The 19241-nt window shown below is 48.4% G+C and overlaps 1 protein-coding gene across 7 annotated transcripts in view; it reads left to right on the top strand.

The window, feature by feature from the left end:
• The window catches only part of mast1b (microtubule associated serine/threonine kinase 1b), a 42930-nt gene that overhangs the window by 15548 nt on the left and 8141 nt on the right, over window positions 1-19241 (top strand). For 3 of the 7 annotated variants that reach the window (XM_079366275.1, XM_079366273.1, XM_079366276.1), the window contains 9 exons: window positions 1132-1880; window positions 7956-7987; window positions 14659-14753; window positions 15017-15092; window positions 15525-15860; window positions 16835-16910; window positions 17498-17707; window positions 18316-18417; window positions 19048-19180. In XM_079366275.1, coding sequence (XP_079222401.1) covers window positions 1842-1880; window positions 7956-7987; window positions 14659-14753; window positions 15017-15092; window positions 15525-15860; window positions 16835-16910; window positions 17498-17707; window positions 18316-18417; window positions 19048-19180 — 1099 coding nt within the window. In that variant the 5' untranslated portion in view covers window positions 1132-1841. Of the gene's footprint in view, window positions 1-834; window positions 940-1131; window positions 1881-7955; window positions 7988-14658; window positions 14754-15016; window positions 15093-15524; window positions 15861-16834; window positions 16911-17497; window positions 17708-18315; window positions 18418-19047; window positions 19181-19241 lie in introns of those variants that run through there. The other 4 variants (XM_079366272.1, XM_079366274.1, XM_079366277.1 and 1 more) reach the window with 4 other exon arrangements.

The following is a 19241-nucleotide window of genomic DNA, read 5'->3' as shown; positions in this document are numbered from 1 at the left end:
TCAGTCCATCCATTTTATTTGAATATTGTTTCCTCATTAAAAAAAATATTAGGTTCTATTAACAACATCATGTTAGACATTCTTTATGTGACGTTTGCATTACATTAGGAAACATCGCTGTCCGTGGTGCTGAATTCTGCTTAAAGTCTGTAAATGTTAAAGGACGAAGCCTGAGTGTCATCACCCGTGTGTCCCTGCAGGGGGCGCTGGAGTCCCCCGTGTGTTCCTGCAGGGGGCGCTGGAGTCCCCCGTGTGTTCCTGCAGGGGGCGCTGGAGTCCCATGGATGGCGGTCTCCGTGCTGGAAATGCTGTCTCAGGCTAACTTTGAGTCAAGCTAACGACAGGCTGAGAGCTGGAGCTGAGGCCACGCCCACCTGTCAATCAGCTCAGCTACACGCCTTATTGTGAATAACTCTGATCCTTCATCCAATCAAAACTGATGAGTCATCAAAACATTCCCCCGTACAGTGTGTGTGGATGGAGACATGAGCTAATCACACCTATTTGGTTTTTTGAAGCAGGCTGTAAACATGTTCATGTCTGCTGTAAAAACAGGCTGTTTGAATGGGTGTGTATGTGACTTCCTGTGCTGCTGCAGCCAGCCTCTAGTGGACACTCCAGGAACTGCAGGACTTTAAACTTCAGCATCAGTTTTATTTTTCAACACCGAAAGTTGCTGCTTGATCTATATACATATTTGTTTGTACATTCATTGATCCAGGCCAATCCCAATGAAAAGAATCATCAGTTAAAAACCGAATACAGAAAAACTCTTAATTAATTAACTCTTAATTAATTAATTAATTAAATTAATTGATTAATTTATCCTTGCAGGTTCATTTAACCGTGAAAAAGCAGCAGTGACAGCTCTGATGTGCTGGAAACATTCTGTGAAGTCTCTCCTGGATCAGGATCAGGATCGGGTGTTTCTTCACTCACGTGAGGAGGGACTCTGCTGCGCGCGCGAGAGGAGGGGCGAGAAGGGAATCCCATGAAGGGGTTACAAATATCGCGTTACTGCTGTCTGTCGCCCCGTCCAGCGTCAGAGATTGGAGAGCGACGTTTCTACAGATGAGACGAACCGGAGCTTGAACTTTCGGTTCCTCCTTAACCTTCCTTCTTTTTTTAAAGGAGGGGTTGTAGGAAAAGGCACGCGCTCTCCTCCCCCGGCATGCACGCTGACGTTTAGGGGACCGGACAGGCTGCTCCGCTGAGGATCGGCGGTGATGTCAGCCTCACCGAGGAGCTCCGGGATGAAGAGCAGTAGAGTGTGAAACGATCGCTGAGCTTTAAACGCGTTGTCCTTTTAGAATCAAATGTGAGAGAGAGAGTTCAGGTTTCATGGTTCAGATTCTTCCTGTGACAAACAAAGAAGAAGAACTTGGGGTTTTAGCGTCTCGCCTGGTTCTTCATGGACTGTGTTGTTGCTGGGACCGATCGGGCCTCCTGCCGCTCGGCTGGACAGCATCAAAGCGCACACACCTCTGGCACAATGTCAAGGATGCTGGGAGAAGGAGCGCAGCCCGCAGAGACAGCAGCATGACTGGCAGCTCCGAGGCGCAGGACACAGGTCAGAAGTGGAGCTGAGGGAACCTTTGGGGCGGTTTTTTCCTTCATGAGAGTCATGAGACTGGAAGTGCTTGAAATTTGTCCATTTCCTTCGTGTTGCTCTTCGACGTGACGCCGGACTCTTCCTCTCTCTGTTTGCGTCGTTTGGGCTCCTGGACGCTGCTGCTGCTGCTGCTGTGCAGATCGGATGTGGATGCTGCAGTCCTGCTGGATCTGATTAACAGATTGATCATTAAGGGGAACCCCCCCGCCAGGATCCCCTTCATTACGCCATGGATGACTCGGGGATAATTCGGCGCCGGAGGCTGCAGGTGAGCTGCTTTGGATCTCTCTCCCTCAGTGTGTCATGTGTTTTTTACTTTTCTTTGACATCTTTTTACTCCATATTCCCCCCCCCCCCTCTATGACACGCATCATCCCCTTAAACCACAGCCACATGTGTCATGGCTGGCACCTCTTAGATATCTACTTGCAATATGGACCCATAATGCCAGCAGCCTATCCGCTCCTCCGGTGCATTTCATGAATATTTCCCCACTAATGAGTCTACATGTTTGTCCCTGTGAGCTCTAACACAGCTTCTTTAAATGAATGATGCAACCACCAAGAACAAGAGACTATAAGACGTTTGCTTTGGTGCAGAATGTGGACCAATGAATGGCTTTGTCTCCAGTTGTTGACTCATAAGATAAAACTCGATCATTAGATACTAAAACAGCAGAAAACAGAGAGGCCATTGAAGTCACCCAAAGTCAAAGGGGGTGTCTTCAGGCAGCTGATTGTGTTTCCACATAAAATCAAATCCACTTATCTGTGATAGGATGCTTTGAGAAATGGCAGCGCTCTATTTGGGAGCTCATTATAGTTTACCCAGGAACAAAAGGAGAAGTCAGGTGTTAGCGCTCTGATTGCAGTATAAGTGTCTGTAGCCTCATTATGCTGCTTTAATCAAAGACCCCCCAAAGCTCTACAGATCCTCTCGTTAGTGTTCCTCACTGAGGGTCTCAGGTGCTCGGTGCACTGCAGCAGAATGACCCCGATTTATCTACATTTCCGTCTTTTCTGTGACTTTGCAGTCGGATCATATCTGTTGTTTGTTTTTGCTTGATTACAGGCGGAGACATCTAGACTGGTGTGTGTGTTTTAATCTGGGCTGGAAAGACCAAATACGTCACCAACCTTTGTTCAAACACAAACGTCTCATTCAAATATTAAAGGTCACATATTATTCTGAATCCTCTCCATCTAACATGTCTGTCTACAAACCCCCCAATGATGAGACAAGTCCGTCCTCTCCGTCTTCTGCCTGCTCAAACAGGCCATTTGGAGATGTTCCCTTCATGACATCACAAAGGGCAGTAGCTCCTCCCCCAGGTGGGTGACACTCCCACAGCTAGGTGTTGGTTCTGCCCTCTGAGTCTGCCTTCTCACCGTAAACAATAGGACATGGAGCCAGAAAGCAGCGAGTACACCCGAGCCCTTCCAGAGAGGGGGCGTGGTCAGACACAGCTCATTTACATATTTAAAGCTACAGACACAGAAACAGTCTGTTCTGAGCAGGGCTGAAATAAAGGGGTTTATAGAGTGTGGGGGCCAAATCACATAGCACAACATGTGCAAAAACTACATATGTAGAAAATATACATACAGATACATCCAACATTCTGCAACATGCGAAGACAAAATGAAACAATAATTATAGAGAACAAAGAAACAAACGTCCAAGTCTCTGCATCATCATGCTGTCAGGAGTTTGCCTGCAATCATCGCGGGTGTTTCGGTCTTATCAACACATTTAAAGTACTTTAACAAACAATCATCATGAATGCTCCTGCCGCTCTGTGTTAGACAAGTCAGCACGTCCCAGTGACTGCGTGCAGCCATTACAGAGCAGCTTGCTGAACCACGGGTCATACACCCCCCTCCCCACCCCCACACCTCGCCGACTTCCTCCCCCCTCCGTCTTCGTGTGACTCAATCGAGTGTGATGAGCAGCCTCCTGTGTGTGTGTGTGTGTGTGTGTGTGTGTGTGTGCACTGATTGTGAATCATGTGTTAACACTTTTCTTACATACAGAGGTTTTGTTCTCAGGGACTTGAGTATCCCAGTAATGTTCAGGGTTTTTTGGTTAAGTATCTCGTTTCTGTATGTAAACACAAAGCCGTGTTGATGACCCCAGATAACCCCTTAACCCTGTCGTGAGAAACCCCGTTAATATACCTGGAAGAGAAAAACATGAACACACCTGTCAGCAAAACAAACAGCAACCACAGCGTCTTGGAGGGAAAAGTTAAAATGAGGCTAAAGATATTTTATCATCCATTAACAACACTAAGACAACAGCTAGCATTAGCATTCAGCTAGTTACATTTCTACCTAAATGTTAGCCAATGAAACAGGGACATTCAGGTTAACACACACACACACACACACACACACACACACACACACACACACACACACACACACACACAGGACTGAAGAGGTCTGCACCAGTTCCAAACCTCAGACCCTACAGACGAAGCTACTGAGGCGATGTGAAGTAAAAACAACAATCTCACTGTCCATTAGCCGTGCTAACACAGCAGCTAACGTTCAATCAATCTTTATTTGTACGGTGTGATCTGCAGACATGAGCTCAGGACTTATATCCTGTTTTACTTTGGAGTAAGTCCTGAAAACAAAGAAGGCCTCTCATGATCAGATCTGTGTTTTTATATTTCTGAGCAGGCCGAGCGCTCCATCTGTGTGACTGTAAAATAAAAATATAAAGGTGTCAGTGAGGGTTTCTAAGCCGCTCAGAGACACATTGACTCCCATTACAGCGAGAAAGAGAGATAGGGGAGCGGAAAGAGGGTATAAAGGAATCAGCCGAGGATTAGCAGCGAGGTGTGCTGATGGTTTCATGTCTCATCATCCTCGCCGCTCAGTCCGCCGCTCTGCCGCTGTGATGTATGACAGGAGCTGCGAGGGGAATTAATCATCATCGAGTCAGACTCGCAAAGTCACCGCCGCCGTTTTGTGGGTAGAGAGGCACGGCCGGCTGAATGATGTGCTGTGTGTGTGTGTGTGTGTGTGTGTGTGTGTGTGTGTGCAGACTCATAGTCCCAGCAGGGAGACATTTTTAAACTTCCAGATAATTCAAGTGAACATTATCAAATCTTATAAACGAAATTTATAGAAGCGAAACTTTGCCGTGTGAACATTTCTCTCTCATCCTCCATAAATATGACTGATTTCTTTTCAAAATGAAGGATCATCCGAGGTATCAGAGGCTTTATTTAAAATCAAATAAGTTTATTTATTTGCCGAACATACTTTTAATAAAGTTTTATCTGAGTATTTAAAAAAAAAACAGAAACTGTATTTTTCCCTTCATGTAAACTTCTCCTGCTCTACGGGGCGTTTACGAATTATTCAACCAATTAAAAAGCTTTGTTGAAGCTAACATCTGTTTAATTCATGCTAACGTTATGCCCCGCCCCTCTGTCTTGTGATTGGTGCTCCTCAGAAGTCGTCCAGACGTCAGTGGAGATTTGTCGAGTGTCTCTGTTCTCAGTTTTATGTGTGAAACGTGATCAAACATCTTTTACCCTCGCGTGGTGACGAATACGACCTCGAGTCGGGCACCGGATTCTGTCCAAAGTTTTTGAGTTGTTGTTCCGACTTGAGCCGGGCGTTCATGAGCTCGTTCAGACGGGGACGTCACACGTGCAGAAATCTTTAGATAAAAGTGTGAGATGATGTGAAGAAGGACAAACAATGGGGAATAACTCTGCCTCAGAAGAAGAGAGGAAAAAAACACCACAGAAGAAGCGTCATCTCTAACCGTCTCTCTCTGAAACATTCACAATCTCGCAGCACCATATGGTGACCCCCCCCCCCCCGCAGAGCGGGTCAGGGGTCACACCCATGATGCTTTGCTTCATGACTAAGACGATGAGGCCCTGCTGCACTCTGTGAGGTGCATTAACCTGATCTCATGCAGACAATACTCACACATGAGGTCCGATGACTTCCTGCCTCACAGGAAGTCTCACTCCGTCTTTGATGTAATGGTGTCATTAACACGATACAGAGTTCATCCTCCTCCTCCAGTGTATCCATGCCTCCCTAAAATATGCACCTGTTTTCTCCTCCACTCGTTTTCACTGTTGGCGTGACGTCCTTCTATGACATCAAATAAAATATGGTATTCATGACACTGGCGCTCCGTGGCGACCATCGGGCCCTGTGGCTCTTCATCCTTCAAACACAGACAGGTCAGTCCGTCACTCCTGCAGGCGGTGACAGGTCGGCGCTCCGTCTCACGCTGATTGATTCCCTTTTGTTCGTCTCTGCTGCTCTCGACCTTTTCTTTTGTCCACAAAATGATCGGAGCTGCCGGCCGAGCTGCAGTCTGCAAGCAGCTCATTTAAAGCCATTTTATTATCACTTTTACAGGACACGGCGGGAAAAGAGCTTTTAAATGTTTGTCTGAGACAGAAAGTAAGCTTGATTGAAAAATGTCAAAGGAACCGTAAAACATGAGACGACTCTCGCTGAGACATTCAGAGCTGCAGCTCTTTGGCTGTGACGACAGGGAGACGCTGCGGTCGCTCACCTACGGTGCACCAGGAGGGTCAGAATAGCAGGTGAAAAAATGCAATATAAAAAAAAACACAATGCATCATTTTCTGACCGAAATCTCGTCGCTGCTAACGTGTTATTAGAGGGGGACTCAGTCTATAGCTACGTCATGGACGTCACAATGGATTTCCATGCATGTTGTTTACGCTTCTTGCAGGACTGAAAAGAAATGCAAATATTCGCTCGAGCCGTCGGCTCGTCCCTCCAGAGTTTGAAGCCAAACCTGCATAAAAAGAGCAGAAGCTTCCTGTCAGAGAGACGAGTAAATCTCTGTGATCGCTGAGGACGTCATGTCTGTCTCTCGTCTTCCCTCACCACCTCCAGACTTCATTAGCATTAAGCTCTAAACCCGTCCAGCCCATCGCGTCGTGCAGCACGGCGAGGCGTTCTGACACGGTAATGATGTGGTGTCCATCCACAAACTCCTCATCACTCCTGTTCTTCATCACATCCACTTTAAAATGTGGCTCCTCCCCCTTCAGGCCATCCATCGCTCCTCGAACCCTCGCTGAACTCCTGCAACGCCAACACGCCACCCTCCTGACCACTGCCGGGTCCAGAGCCTTCACCCGCTCTGACGCCAGACTGCCCGCTAAACATCTGTAACTCTGACTCTAAAAAACACATTTCAGAAGGAGTCTGATGGTTGTGTGTGTGATGATCATCAGAACGTCTGAGTGGATTCAACGGATAGCCTCGAACGCACGCCGGTTCCTGAGCCTGAGCACGGGGAGCGATGATCTCTCTCATGTTAAAGGTTCCTGCTTCGGACCGCTCTGATTAATGTGCCAACCGGTCCTTTTATTGTCCAGACATCGGTGAACATGAGAGACATCACACAGACTGCATTCTCCTTCATGATCCGACGTGTTCACACAGCGACTCGGGACGAGAGGCCGTGCTGCTGGTTAGTGTCTCTGTTGTTGTCAGGTGGTGAGCGTGTGCAGGCTGAGAGCCGGCCTCAGCTTCACTGTGATGTTCAGTGAGGGAGGCTGGTTAGTTAAGGTTAACCCTCCCCTTCCTCGTGCTTCAGGCTCATGTTAAGCATCTCCTCCGTGTCTGTGACAGCTCGGGGTCGATGACCTGATCGATGACGGACAAAGTGAAGAGGGATCAATAGGTTGAACGTTCAGTCGTCCTTGTGAGGACGGATTTATCTGCGTTAACGTGCAAACCCTCCGGAGACGTGCCGGCTGCCGAGCACGAGGAACCCTGGTGGAAAGACTGCAGAGACGGATCTTCTCCTCTCTGTCCCTGGTTTCCTCCTTTATCAACGATCCTGTCAAAAAGGCGCCGAAAGAATCTTTAAAACGATGGTGATAAATCTCCTGAGCACAGTCGAGATGACAAACAGTATTTGGTGCTTCACAGGAGGTCAGGCCCACCCGTGTTCACTCACACACACTGAAGGTTAACCTGATAATTGGCTGCTGTGTGGGTTCGGAGGCGGTCGATGCTAAGCTAACAGCAGCGTGACAGCATCACCCTGCAGGCGGCGTTAGAGGGAGTGAAGCAGCTAATGCATTAATTACATCTGCTACTATACGCTGTGTGACGGCTCACACCTGAGCCCCCCCCCCTTTTGTTTACACCCTCTCTCCCTCACTTTCTCTGGGAGGAGAGAGAGAGAGAGAGACAACAACATCTTTTTTTGGCTGACTGGTTTGAAAATGTTTCGTCCCTCTGTGAAAGTTTAAATTAGATTTATTTTCTGTACCTGATCTCCTTGTCTCTCTTTTTTTCTGTCTTTCTTCTAGAAGGATCTGCCCCTGCCTCGCAAGAGCAGCAGGTGAGTGTTACCTCTCTCCCCTCCCTCTCTCCCCTCCCTCTCTCTCCTCCCTCGCTCCCCTCCCTCTCTCTCCTCCCTCGCTCCCCTCCCTCTCTCTCCTCCCTCTCTCTGTCCTCTGGGGGGACGAACTGAAGAAAAACAATCCCACACACACACACACACACACACACACACACACACACACACTAGCAGGGTGTGTTCTTAAAGCTCTGAGGACGTTGGTGAAGAGTTGTGTGTGAGGAGCTGTGTGTGAGGAGTTGTGTGTGAGGAGTTGTGTGTGAGGAGCTGTGTGTGAGGAGTTGTGTGTGAGGAGCTGTGTGTGTGAGGAGCTGTGTGTGAGGAGCTGTGTGTGAGGAGTTGTGTGTGAGGAGCTGTGTGTGTGAGGAGCTGTGTGTGAGGAGCTGTGTGTGAGGAGCTGTGTGAAGTGTAAACATCCTGCAGTTCCTGGAGTGTCCACTAGAGGCTGGCTGCAGCAGCACAGGAAGTCACACATTGAGTTGTGTGATTGTTTGGTTACCATGGAGACGTTAAGGTCCAAACTAAGCAGCATACTGTGGCAGATATGATGTTTATCTAATCGCCTCTCAACAGACTGACGGCTGAAAATGACTTCTGATGACTGTGGTGAACACTCACAGACCTGCAGCATGATGCTGCTCCACCCACGACACAGACACACAGCAGACCTGTGCTCTGAGAGCCATGAATGATTATTATTTATTGACATTTGAAGTTTTGCTCTCAGAAATCCATCTGCACTTCTCTCCTCAGTGAGAGAGCATCAGATTAAAGATCTGCACTAACTTAATAAGGCTCTTTAATTTGCTTCATCGTTACCTCAGCGCTTTACTGACAGAGAGTGTTTCTCTTAAAGTGTGTGTGTGTGTGTGTGTGTGTGTCTGTGTGTGTGTCTGTGTGTGTGTGTGTGTGTGTGTGTGTGTGTGTGTGTGTGTGTGTGTGTTTCTCCGCCCTTCTCTTGTGTCTCCTGCACCATCCATCTTCTTTGTGCAGCCTCCTCATCCTCAGTCGTCACGGCTAATCAAACATGAAATGAAGCCGCAAACAATCCTTCTCTCTCTCTCTCTCTCTCTCTCTCTCTCTCTCTCTCTCTCTCTCTCCCCACCGTCTTTCTCCCTTAAAATCCCCCCCCACCTCCTCTCTAGAGTGGATGCTCACACAGCTCTGCATGTGGTGGAAACTGTAGCTTCAGTGTTTAGCCAGCTCTGCATGTGGTGGAAACTGTAGCTTCAGTGTTTAACCAGCTCTGCATGTGGTGGAAACTGTAGCTTCAGTGTTTAGCCAGCTCTGCATGTGGTGGACACTGTAGCTTCAGTGTTTAGCCAGCTCTGCATGTAGAGACACTGTAGCTTCAGTGTTTAGCCAGCTCTGCATGTGGTGGACACTGTAGCTTCAGTGTTTAGCCAGCTCTGCATGTGGTGGGACACTGTAGCTTCAGTGTTTAGCCAGCTCTGCATGTGGTGGAAACTGTAGCTTCAGTGTTTAGCCAGCTCTGCATGTGGTGGAAACTGTAGCTTCAGTGTTTAACCAGCTCTGCATGTGGTGGACACTGTAGCTTCAGTGTTTAGCCAGCTCTGCATGTGGTGGACACTGTAGCTTCAGTGTTTAGCCAGCTCTGCATGGGTCTGTAAAGCTTTCTGCGTTCTAACCTCTCTCCATGTTTCATCTCCAACATTGATCCTAGTTTGAGCAGCTTTCTGCTGCTGGAGCTTATTAGAAACATGCAGAGGCTTTTTAGCTCGGGTACAATCACTTCTATCTGAAGCAGTTCCACTGCCCGCTTCCATCGCTGCAACACCTGTTCACCTGATAACTGCTCTCATATCTGGCAAACCCAGGGGCGTCCAAAACGGCCTTCAAAGCCCCGCCTACCTTCTCTGGTCCAATCAGATCCAGAGCATTCAGGAGCAGAATCTAAAGTTAGAAGGAGGACATACTGGCTGCTGCATTGTTCTCTAAACGCCAAGTTAGATCATCATCAGATTCGTAAGATTCAAATGATCTCATTCAGTCTGCTGTCTGCTTCCCTCAGTAAACAGCTATTCAGAGCGTGTGTGTGCGTTTGTGTGTGTGTGACGTATTCATCGTCATCATCAGCATGCTTTTATTTCTTTTTTATTCCATTCATCGTCTGCCTCACAGTTACGTAACAGCACACATGACCTTGTCCTTCAGTCATGTCTTCATTCACGCCGCCTGCAGAGAAAAACTGTTTTAACTCCACATCAGGATTCTTTCTCTGAGCGCACACACACACACACACACACACACACACACACACACACACACACACACACACAAACAAATCAGCACATTTCACTCTGGAGCATCTTCGCCTTGAGAAAATGACCCACAATCCCCTGCTGCCTTTTGTTGTTTCTCTCTTAAAGACAGACTCTCCCTCCCTCCCTCCCTCCCTCCCTCCCTCCCTCCTCCTCTCTGTCTCTGCAGACGCACACACACACACACACACACACACACACACACACACACCGTGCAGAAGCACATCTAAAGGTTGAAGCAGCGACAGTTTGCGTTGAGTTGCAGCGAGACCCGATGCTCCCTGACCGCTCTCCTCTCGGCTCTGCTTCAAGCTTCGCCTGCCGACCTGCGACATGTTCCGCCGCACAAAAAGGTACATCTGCAGACGAGTGTTTACTTCCTGCTGCGCTCCGACGTGTGATGCTTCTAACAGGCTGGTAGTGTGAGCAGCTCGCGTGTCGTGCTTCGTGCTGTCGTGTTGTTGTGTTGACTTTACGCTGAGGATCACATGAAGCCTCCTGACTCATCACGTTGACATTTCCAGCAGACCTGCCGAGTCGCTGATTCACCGTCTGACCACGATGAGTCCAAACTTTGAGATGGATTTATTTCCGTTCTGACTCATCGGTGTTGCTGGTTGTTTTCTCGGAGGTCTGATTACAGGTGGGACTTTTCACCAGGCTGCATACTTCACCTGTGCAAACCTTAAATGTTGAAGTGGGCTCTGGGTGCCAGCCCCTTGAATGATGATGTTTAAATCAGAGCTGTCCCACCTGCTGGCTGTCAGTCTCACACAGGCGTAAAGGTTGTAGTGGTTCCACTGGGGAGCCGTGATTGGAGGATGGATGGCGCTGAGTGACACATCACGCCTCACTGAAACATGACACAAACCAAGGTCACTTTACTGCTTTGTAATGTTGCAGTGAGTCAGATGTTTGAGCTGCTTTTTTTAAAGCTTCTTGAGATGACACTTGTTGTGAAATGCTGTGGTAAATATTTATTTATTTATTGTTTTATTTATGTATTTATTTATTGTTTTATATCGAACATGTGAAGATTTAACAACAAAATAATAATAATAATGAAGGAAAAATAATAATATTAATAATAATAATGAAGGGGGAAAATAATATTATTAATAATGTTAATAATAATGAAGGGAAAATAACATTATTAATAATAGTATTATTAATAATAATAAGGAAGGGGAAAATAATAATATTAATAATAATAATAAGGAAGGGGAAAATAATAATAATATTAATAATAATAATAATGAAGGGGAAAGTAATATTATTAATAATAATGTTAATAATAATTAAGGAAAAATAATATTATTAATAATAATATTAATAATAATGAAGGGGAAAATAATATTATTAATAATAATGAAGGAAAAAATCATAATAAAAATGAAAAATCTTAACAATAAATATTTGTTGTTTTTATGAAATAAAAAACAAAATAACCAGCACAATATTTAAACAGTTGAAGATGTCTTAAAAGGAGGAGTAATGAGAATAAACGTATTTATTACTACCCCTTCTCGGTCTTTATCACATATTATTGCCTTTTCAATGTAATACATAAATAAAGTGTAGACAGATTGATAGACTGATTAATTGAAGAGTGTGAGACATTGGTGTTTTTTGGAGGCCTCGGTCTTGTCCCGGTCTCAGACTGGCCTGATGGTTGCGTAGGCCATGTTTCCTTGGAAGATTCTATCATAAATAATAAATGTTTGCATTCATCAAAATAATGAATATAAAGTTCCCTTTGTGTTTTTAATGGTTCTGATCCGTCACTCTCAACAGGCAGAACATGTGAGCTGACATTTACTGCTCAGTCTCCGGCAGCGACTCCTCTCTCCCCGCTCATGTGGAAGTAAAGCGGCTTTTATTTCAGCGGGGTTTCTTGCTGTGACACACCTGAGCCCAGACACACACACACACACACACACACACACACACACACACACACACACACACACACACACACGTAAGGAGTTAATGCAGCCGCCCGTCACACTCCTAAATCATGAATGAAATGACGGCGTTGTTCTATAAAGTCAAAGATGGATCCAAACATGTCGCCGTGGAAACGTTACCACGGCAGGGAACGAGGCGACGAGCGGGTGACTGATTAAGATAATGAAAGTGAAGGTTGTGCGGGGGGGGGGCAGCGCCCTGGGGTGATGTCCTCGTCTGCTCGTCCATTAGGGACCGGCTCTCTTTGGTTACGTGAGCATCCGAGACACGCATGCTCACTCTGTCCTCCCCTCGTCTCCGTCCTGTCCTCCTCCTTTCTCTCATTCGTTCTGCTAAGTGAGGAGCGATTCATCCTCCTCCTCCTCTTCTTCACTTCCTCTCTGATCGTTCCTCTTCATTTTGTCCTCGCCGTGATGCGTTGCAGGCCGTGGAGAGTGCGAGGTTTCCCACTGTCGTCTCAACCCGACGAGCGACATCTCTGATGTTTACTGATTGTAGCTAATTAACACAGAAGCAGAAGACACAGGACTCTCTCTCTCTCTCTCTCTCTCTCTCTCTCTCTCTGCTTCACACTCCACTTAACCAATCATATTCAAACTAGAGGAGGTCAGTGAGAGGTGGAGACGACACCTGAGTCGCTTCTTTTCAGTGCAGGATTCAGTACGCACACACTGAGGTGCTACATCTCCCATCATCTCCTGATTCAGTGAAGCGTCCCACCTGTCCTCTTTGATCGTCCTCACCTCCCTCCCTCCCGTCTCCCTCTCTCTCTCTAAAACACTGAATGTCCTCCTGTCTGTCCTCCTGTCTGTCTCCTCTCCCGGACCGGGACAGAGAAAGAGCTCAGATGAAGCAGATCAGTGAGAGTGGCTGCTCCCCGTGTGTGTTTAACTTTGAGCACAGAGCTCCGTGCAGCTGAGTGGAGATGTGATGGAGCTGAGGGACGACAGTGTTTGGCCCCAGGCTTTCATCACCACCGCTTTGGACTCTGTCCTTGGCTGTCACTGCAGCCTGCGTGACCCACTGCACCCGTTTAAACAGAGTCCTGATGAAGTCCAGTTCACCGTACTGAGCAGAAACAGGGCGAAGCCTCTAAACGCTGACATCTCTCACCTGACGTGTTATCAGACGTGCTGCCTCTCCCCGCTCGGCGTTAAGAGGAGCCCCCCCCGCCCCCCCCGATCGCTACGGGCTTAAAGACACAAAATAAACGTCCTTCTTTTCTTTCTTTGCTCCGAAAAATAAAAGGAGCCGGCCTCGAGATGCTGCTCTAAAACTTTAGCACAGATTAGCGCGCTGCAGGAAACGCCTTCTTTATTGCATGATCCTCAACAACATAATGATTTATGCACCACTGTTTCCTCCTCTTCCTCTCTTCGCTCTCCTGTGGAGGTAAACACTCCTCCTCCTCCTCATTTCATGGCTACATGGTTCATCTAACATGTCTGTTAATGATTCAGCTGCAAGAGCACAACTAGAACTTCAGGCTCCATCCATTATTTATAGCATCTATGCTAACACCGCTTTCTTCCTCCCTCCTCCTCCTCCTCCTCTGCTCACTCGTCTCCTCTCTCCGGCCCTCAGCAACAGCCGCTAAAATCCAGATTCACTGGGTGAACACACACACACACACACACACACACACACACACACACACACACACACCCCTCCTCTCTGGATGTTTGAAGTGTCCTCGTGTTTACAGAGAGGAGAAAAACACGGCAGGTTTCTGTTTACAGCAGCGATGATTCCCTGCAGCGCTGAGAAGCCTTTCAGAGTCTGACTTTATTTCACTCTCTCTCTCTCGCCCTCTGTCTCTCTCTCTCTCTCTCTCTCTCTCTCTCTCTCTCCCTCTCTCTCTCTCTCTCCCTCTCTCTCCCTCCCTCTCTCCCTCCTTCTCTCTCTCCCTCTCTCTCTCTCTCTCTCTCTCTCCCTCTCTCTCCCTCCCTCTCTCCCTCCTTCTCTCTCTCCCTCTCTCTCTCTCTCTCTCTGTCGGAGACACAAAGGTGATAAAAGAGAAGCTGTGCTGCACTCTCTCTCTCTCTCTCTCTCGCCCTCTGTCTCTCACCCTCTGTCTCTCTCTCTCCCTCTCTCCCTCTCCCTCTCTCTCTCTCCCTCTCCCCCCTCTCTCTCTCCCCCCCCCCCTCTCTCTCTCTCTCTCTTATCTCAGCTCGGAGCAGACAGGGATGGATGACTAGAGGAAATTGAATTCTCCTTATCTCTGCAGCGAGCCGTCTGTGTTCACATATCAGCTGCCTCTCTGTGCACATGTTCCTGCAGAGACACAAAGTTTACTGCTTCTCTAACATACCAGTCTCTCTCTCTCTCTCTCTCTCTCTCTCTCTCTCTCTGTCTCTCTCTCTGTCTCTCTCTCTCTCTCTCTTTCATGTGTTTTATTTGTAGCTGTCGGACGAGCAACAGGAAGAGTCTGATCCTGACGACCACGTCTCCCACGCTGCCCCGCCCACACTCCCCTCTGCCGCTCCCTGGACACCTCGGTACGTACCGGAGCACACGTCACTGACGACCTCTGACCTCAAAAAAAAAAAGTTTCTGTCTGACTCTCACAGCTGCGGGCTGAATCTGAGCGGAGAGAGACGACTTCTTTTTTTGTGGTTTACGATAGACTCTCTCTCCTGTCTCATCCTCCGTGTGTGTGTGTGTACGGTGTGTGTGTGTGTGTGTGTGTGTGTGTGTGTACGGTGTGTGTGTGTGTGTGTGTGTGTGTGTACGGTGTGTGTGTGTCTCTTTGTCCCCGCAGGAAGCAGCCCTCTGGACAGCCCGCGAAACTTCTCTCCGAGCAACCCGGCACACTTCTCCTTCGCCTCCTCCAGAAGGTCCAGCTTTGAATCACACTTCATGATGTCACTGTCAGTCAGACGTGTTTGGTGTTAAAACTAAGGGTGGGGGAGGGGGGGTCGGGGGGGGGGGGGGGGGGGTTTGATTCGAGCTGCCGTCAGCGTGAGACTCAGGGAGGAGCGAGCGAGCGAGCGTCAGAGAACAGACGAGGTCTCACACATCGTGGTGAGCATGCTCCTGACTCACGCTCGACATCGTCCCCGCTGTTTGTCCAAGCTGCTGCAGTGACGCTGCCAGCCTGTGAACAGGTGGCGCCTGCGTTTGTTTACTCGTGCTCTTAAAGCTGTTAGGACCTCATGTTAAAAGAGAGCGGTGAATAAACACACAGATTTAACCTTACGGGTCACAGGTGTAAAGAAATGAACTATTAAACAGGTTTATTAATGATTTCATATCTGTGTTCTGTGCAGAGCTGACGGGCGCCGCTGGTCTTTAGCCTCGCTGCCCTCGTCTGGATATGGCACCAACACTCCCAGCTCCACGGTAACAACAACAGGAATATTTACCATCCAGGTTCAAAGCTGGAGTTTACCTAACCCTAACCCGCTCTCACGTTCTTGTGTTCTTCCTGGTCTCTCCCTGCAGTCCTCCAGCTCGTCTCAGGAGCGGCTGCACCAGCTGCCCTTCCAGCCCACCATGGACGAGCTGCACTTCTTGTCCAAGCACTTTGGCAGCACCGAGAGCATCACGGACGACGACGGGGGCCGCTGCTCCCCCCACATGCGCCCACGCTCCCGCAGCCTCAGGTCAGCGGCGGCCAAGAGATTAAACCTCCGCCCTCCTCTTTTTTTAAAGGAAGCTTCCAAAGCAGATTTACAGGAGCTGCACCCACTTGATCCTGTTATTGATTTTATGTAACCTGACCTCAATTTTCCCGTTTGAAGCAAAACCTCCAAACTACCTTAGAATTTGATTTGGACCCAAAACCAGCAGAAACCTGCTCAAACTGGGATCAATACAGACCCATGCAGAGCTGGCTAAACACTGAAGCTACAGTGTCCACCACATGCAGAGCTGGCTAAACACTGAAGCTACAGTGTCCACCACATGCAGAGCTGGCTAAACACTGAAGCTACAGTGTCCACCACATGCAGAGCTGGCTAAACACTGAAGCTACAGTGTCCACCACATGCAGAGCTGGCTAAACACTGAAGCCACAGTGTGCACCACATGCAGAGCTGGCTAAACACTGAAGCTACAGTGTCTCTACATGCAGAGCTGGCTAAACACTGAAGCTACAGTGTCCACCACATGCAGAGCTGGCTAAACACTGAAGCTACAGTGTCTCTACATGCAGAGCTGGCTAAACACTGAAGCTACAGTGTCCACCACATGCAGAGCTGGCTAAACACTGAAGCTACAGTGTCTCTACATGCAGAGCTGGCTAAACACTGAAGCTACAGTGTCCACCACATGCAGAGCTGGCTAAACACTGAAGCTACAGTGTCCACCACATGCAGAGCTGGCTAAACACTGAAGCTACAGTGTCTCTACATGCAGAGCTGGCTAAACACTGAAGCTACAGTGTCCACCACATGCAGAGCTGGCTAAACACTGAAGCTACAGTGTCCACCACATGCTGATCTGTGTGAGAGGAGGGGGCGGAGCCAGACAGCTCTCCGTGATGATTAGAGTTTAGACTGCAGTACTCATTTTAACCACCAGGGGGCGGAGCTACATACCGCTCCTTTAAACCTCATTGGTCTGTTTTTCTCCTCAGCCCGGGACGTTCCTCCTCTTGCGTCGACAACGAGATCATGATGATGAACCACGTATACAAAGAGCGCTTCCCAAAGGTGAAACAGGCACACACACACACACACACACACACACACACACACACACACACACACACACACAAACAAGGCGGTTTGTTTACATCTGGAGGCCTGCAGAGCATTTTAAATCACAAATACTGCCGAAGCCTATCGAGTCAGACGTGAAGCATTCGAGGGGTGAAAAGGGGAAATGATTTAAGAGCCAACATGCTCAGTGCAATAAGCCCAAACACAGATGAAATAAAGAGGCCCGCTGAACCATAACAAACAAGATTATACTGCAGTGCCAAGACACGATGAGTCCGCCCTGTCAGAGGGAGCACTGAGTTCATTCGCTGCACTTATAAATACTTCAACAGCTGTAAAGAGCTGATCAGAAGAGAGATTTCCTCTCTCGCTGCACGAAAGGAAACGTGCCTCCGCAGCCTGCAGAGTTCAAACAAGGCCAGCTGAAAAAATGCAGAGTGGTTCCTCTAAAGTGGTGTTTCTCAATGAGTGGGGGGGGGGCGGGATCCAAAACGTCCGTGTCCCTCTGCAGGACTGAAATGAATGAAGGGACACAGTGAACACTAAAGGGTTAACGTTCGACCTCTGCTCTCCACCAGGCCACGGCTCAGATGGAGGGCAGGCTCAACGACTTCATCCAGGCCTTCTCTCCTGAAAACGTCCTCCCGCTGGCCGACGGCGTCCTCAGCTTCATCCACCATCAGATCGCCGAGCTCTCCAGGGACTGTTTGGACAAAGCTCGAGAGGGTCTCATCACGTCCGTCTACTTCTTCGAGCTGCAGGAGAACCTGGAGAAGCTTCTGCAGGACGTGAGTGAGCTTCAAGGTTCAGCATGAGGAGTCACAAATATAAACGCTGCACGTCACAGAGAACAAAGCAGATTGTGAAGTTCGCTCTCCTCAGTGACCAGAAGGGAACGCTAGTGAATCGACTCGTGAGATTATCCAGGAGGAAGTGGTTCTTCACACCCACGTGGTCGTGAAGACGATGCCGGGGCTCTCTTAAAAATAAATGTGCATCATGTTTGAACATTTGAGAACTTGGTAGATGGAGCACTGAGGGAATGCCACATGCGAAAATGACCAAAACGCAAAAACGATGCATGGAATGCGACGCCCTCCTCCTCATTTCATTCTTACGTCTGATGCCTTTGTGACAGACGGCGTTTAACCAGCAGGCGGGGATGATTGAAGCTAAGTGTGCGGATGATTATTGGAGCAGATAACGGCTATCAGATGATTTCAGCAGCTTGATTAGATCGCTGTGATTTCTCCGAGAGTGTTTCCCATCTCACGCCTGCTTCTTGTTTTTGTTTTGTTTTTTACCTGCGCCGCTGCGTTCAGGGACCTTCCTGTGTGTGAGTGTTTTAATTAATGACTCAAACATATATATGTTTTTTTTTAACCTCTCCTGTCAGGCCTACGAGCGCTCGGAGAGCTCCGAGGTCGCCTTCGTCATCGAGCTAGCGAAGAAGCTCCTCATCATCATCTCCCGACCTGCCAGGCTCCTGGAGTGTCTGGTACGATCAAACTCTTATTTTCCAGTGCTTACCCATCATTACCCCCACACACACACACACACACACACACACACCTCCTTCTCAGGAATGAAGACAAATTGATTTTCTCTGAATGAGCACGAGCACAGATACTCCATTAGAAGTATTTAAACGCCACAGTGAGGCGTGTGGAGCAGCAGTGAAGGTCCGCTGGTCTGGGAGGATTCTCCACATATTTGCATTTAGATTAAAAATTTCACTGCCGCTCTGGCGGGAGACGGCGACCTCCCGCCGCCGCCCGCCTCACCCAGAGCGTGACCACGTGTCATTCACACCCAGAGGAAGCGTCTGTGTGTGTGTGTGTGTGTGTGTGTGTGTGTGTGTGTGTGTGTGTGTGTGTGTGTGTGTTCAGCTCCACCCAAACATCCCTGACACTGAACGGAAGATCAGGAGGGAGAGGACACAGAGGCGATACTAACATCAATATATGTTTGTTACCATGGCAACAACTATACAAGCATCTAATGTTGTTGAATTTCTCCTTCAAATTGTCTCAATTTCAAATGTTCCCGATTTAAACTCAAATCTACGAATCTGGAAGACATTGTCGTCTCTCCACCTCGTCACCTTTCCGCCCTCTCCGGTCCGCAGGAGTTTAACCCGGAGGAGTTCTACCACCTGCTGGAGGCGGCCGAGGACCACGCCAAGGAGGGTCACCTGATGAAGACGGACATCCCTCGTTACATCATCAGCCAGCTGGGGCTGACCCGAGACCCCATCGAAGGTGAGGGGGGGCGGAGACAGAAACACAACCAGGCGTGAAGTCAAACCTGAGACCGTCTGTT

Source organism: Symphodus melops (assembly GCF_947650265.1).
Source record: "Symphodus melops genome assembly, chromosome: 17".
Classification (NCBI taxonomy): domain Eukaryota; kingdom Metazoa; phylum Chordata; class Actinopteri; order Labriformes; family Labridae; genus Symphodus; species Symphodus melops.
The sequence above is the reverse complement of the archived record's forward strand: the minus strand, read 5'-3'. Positions and strand labels throughout refer to the sequence as shown.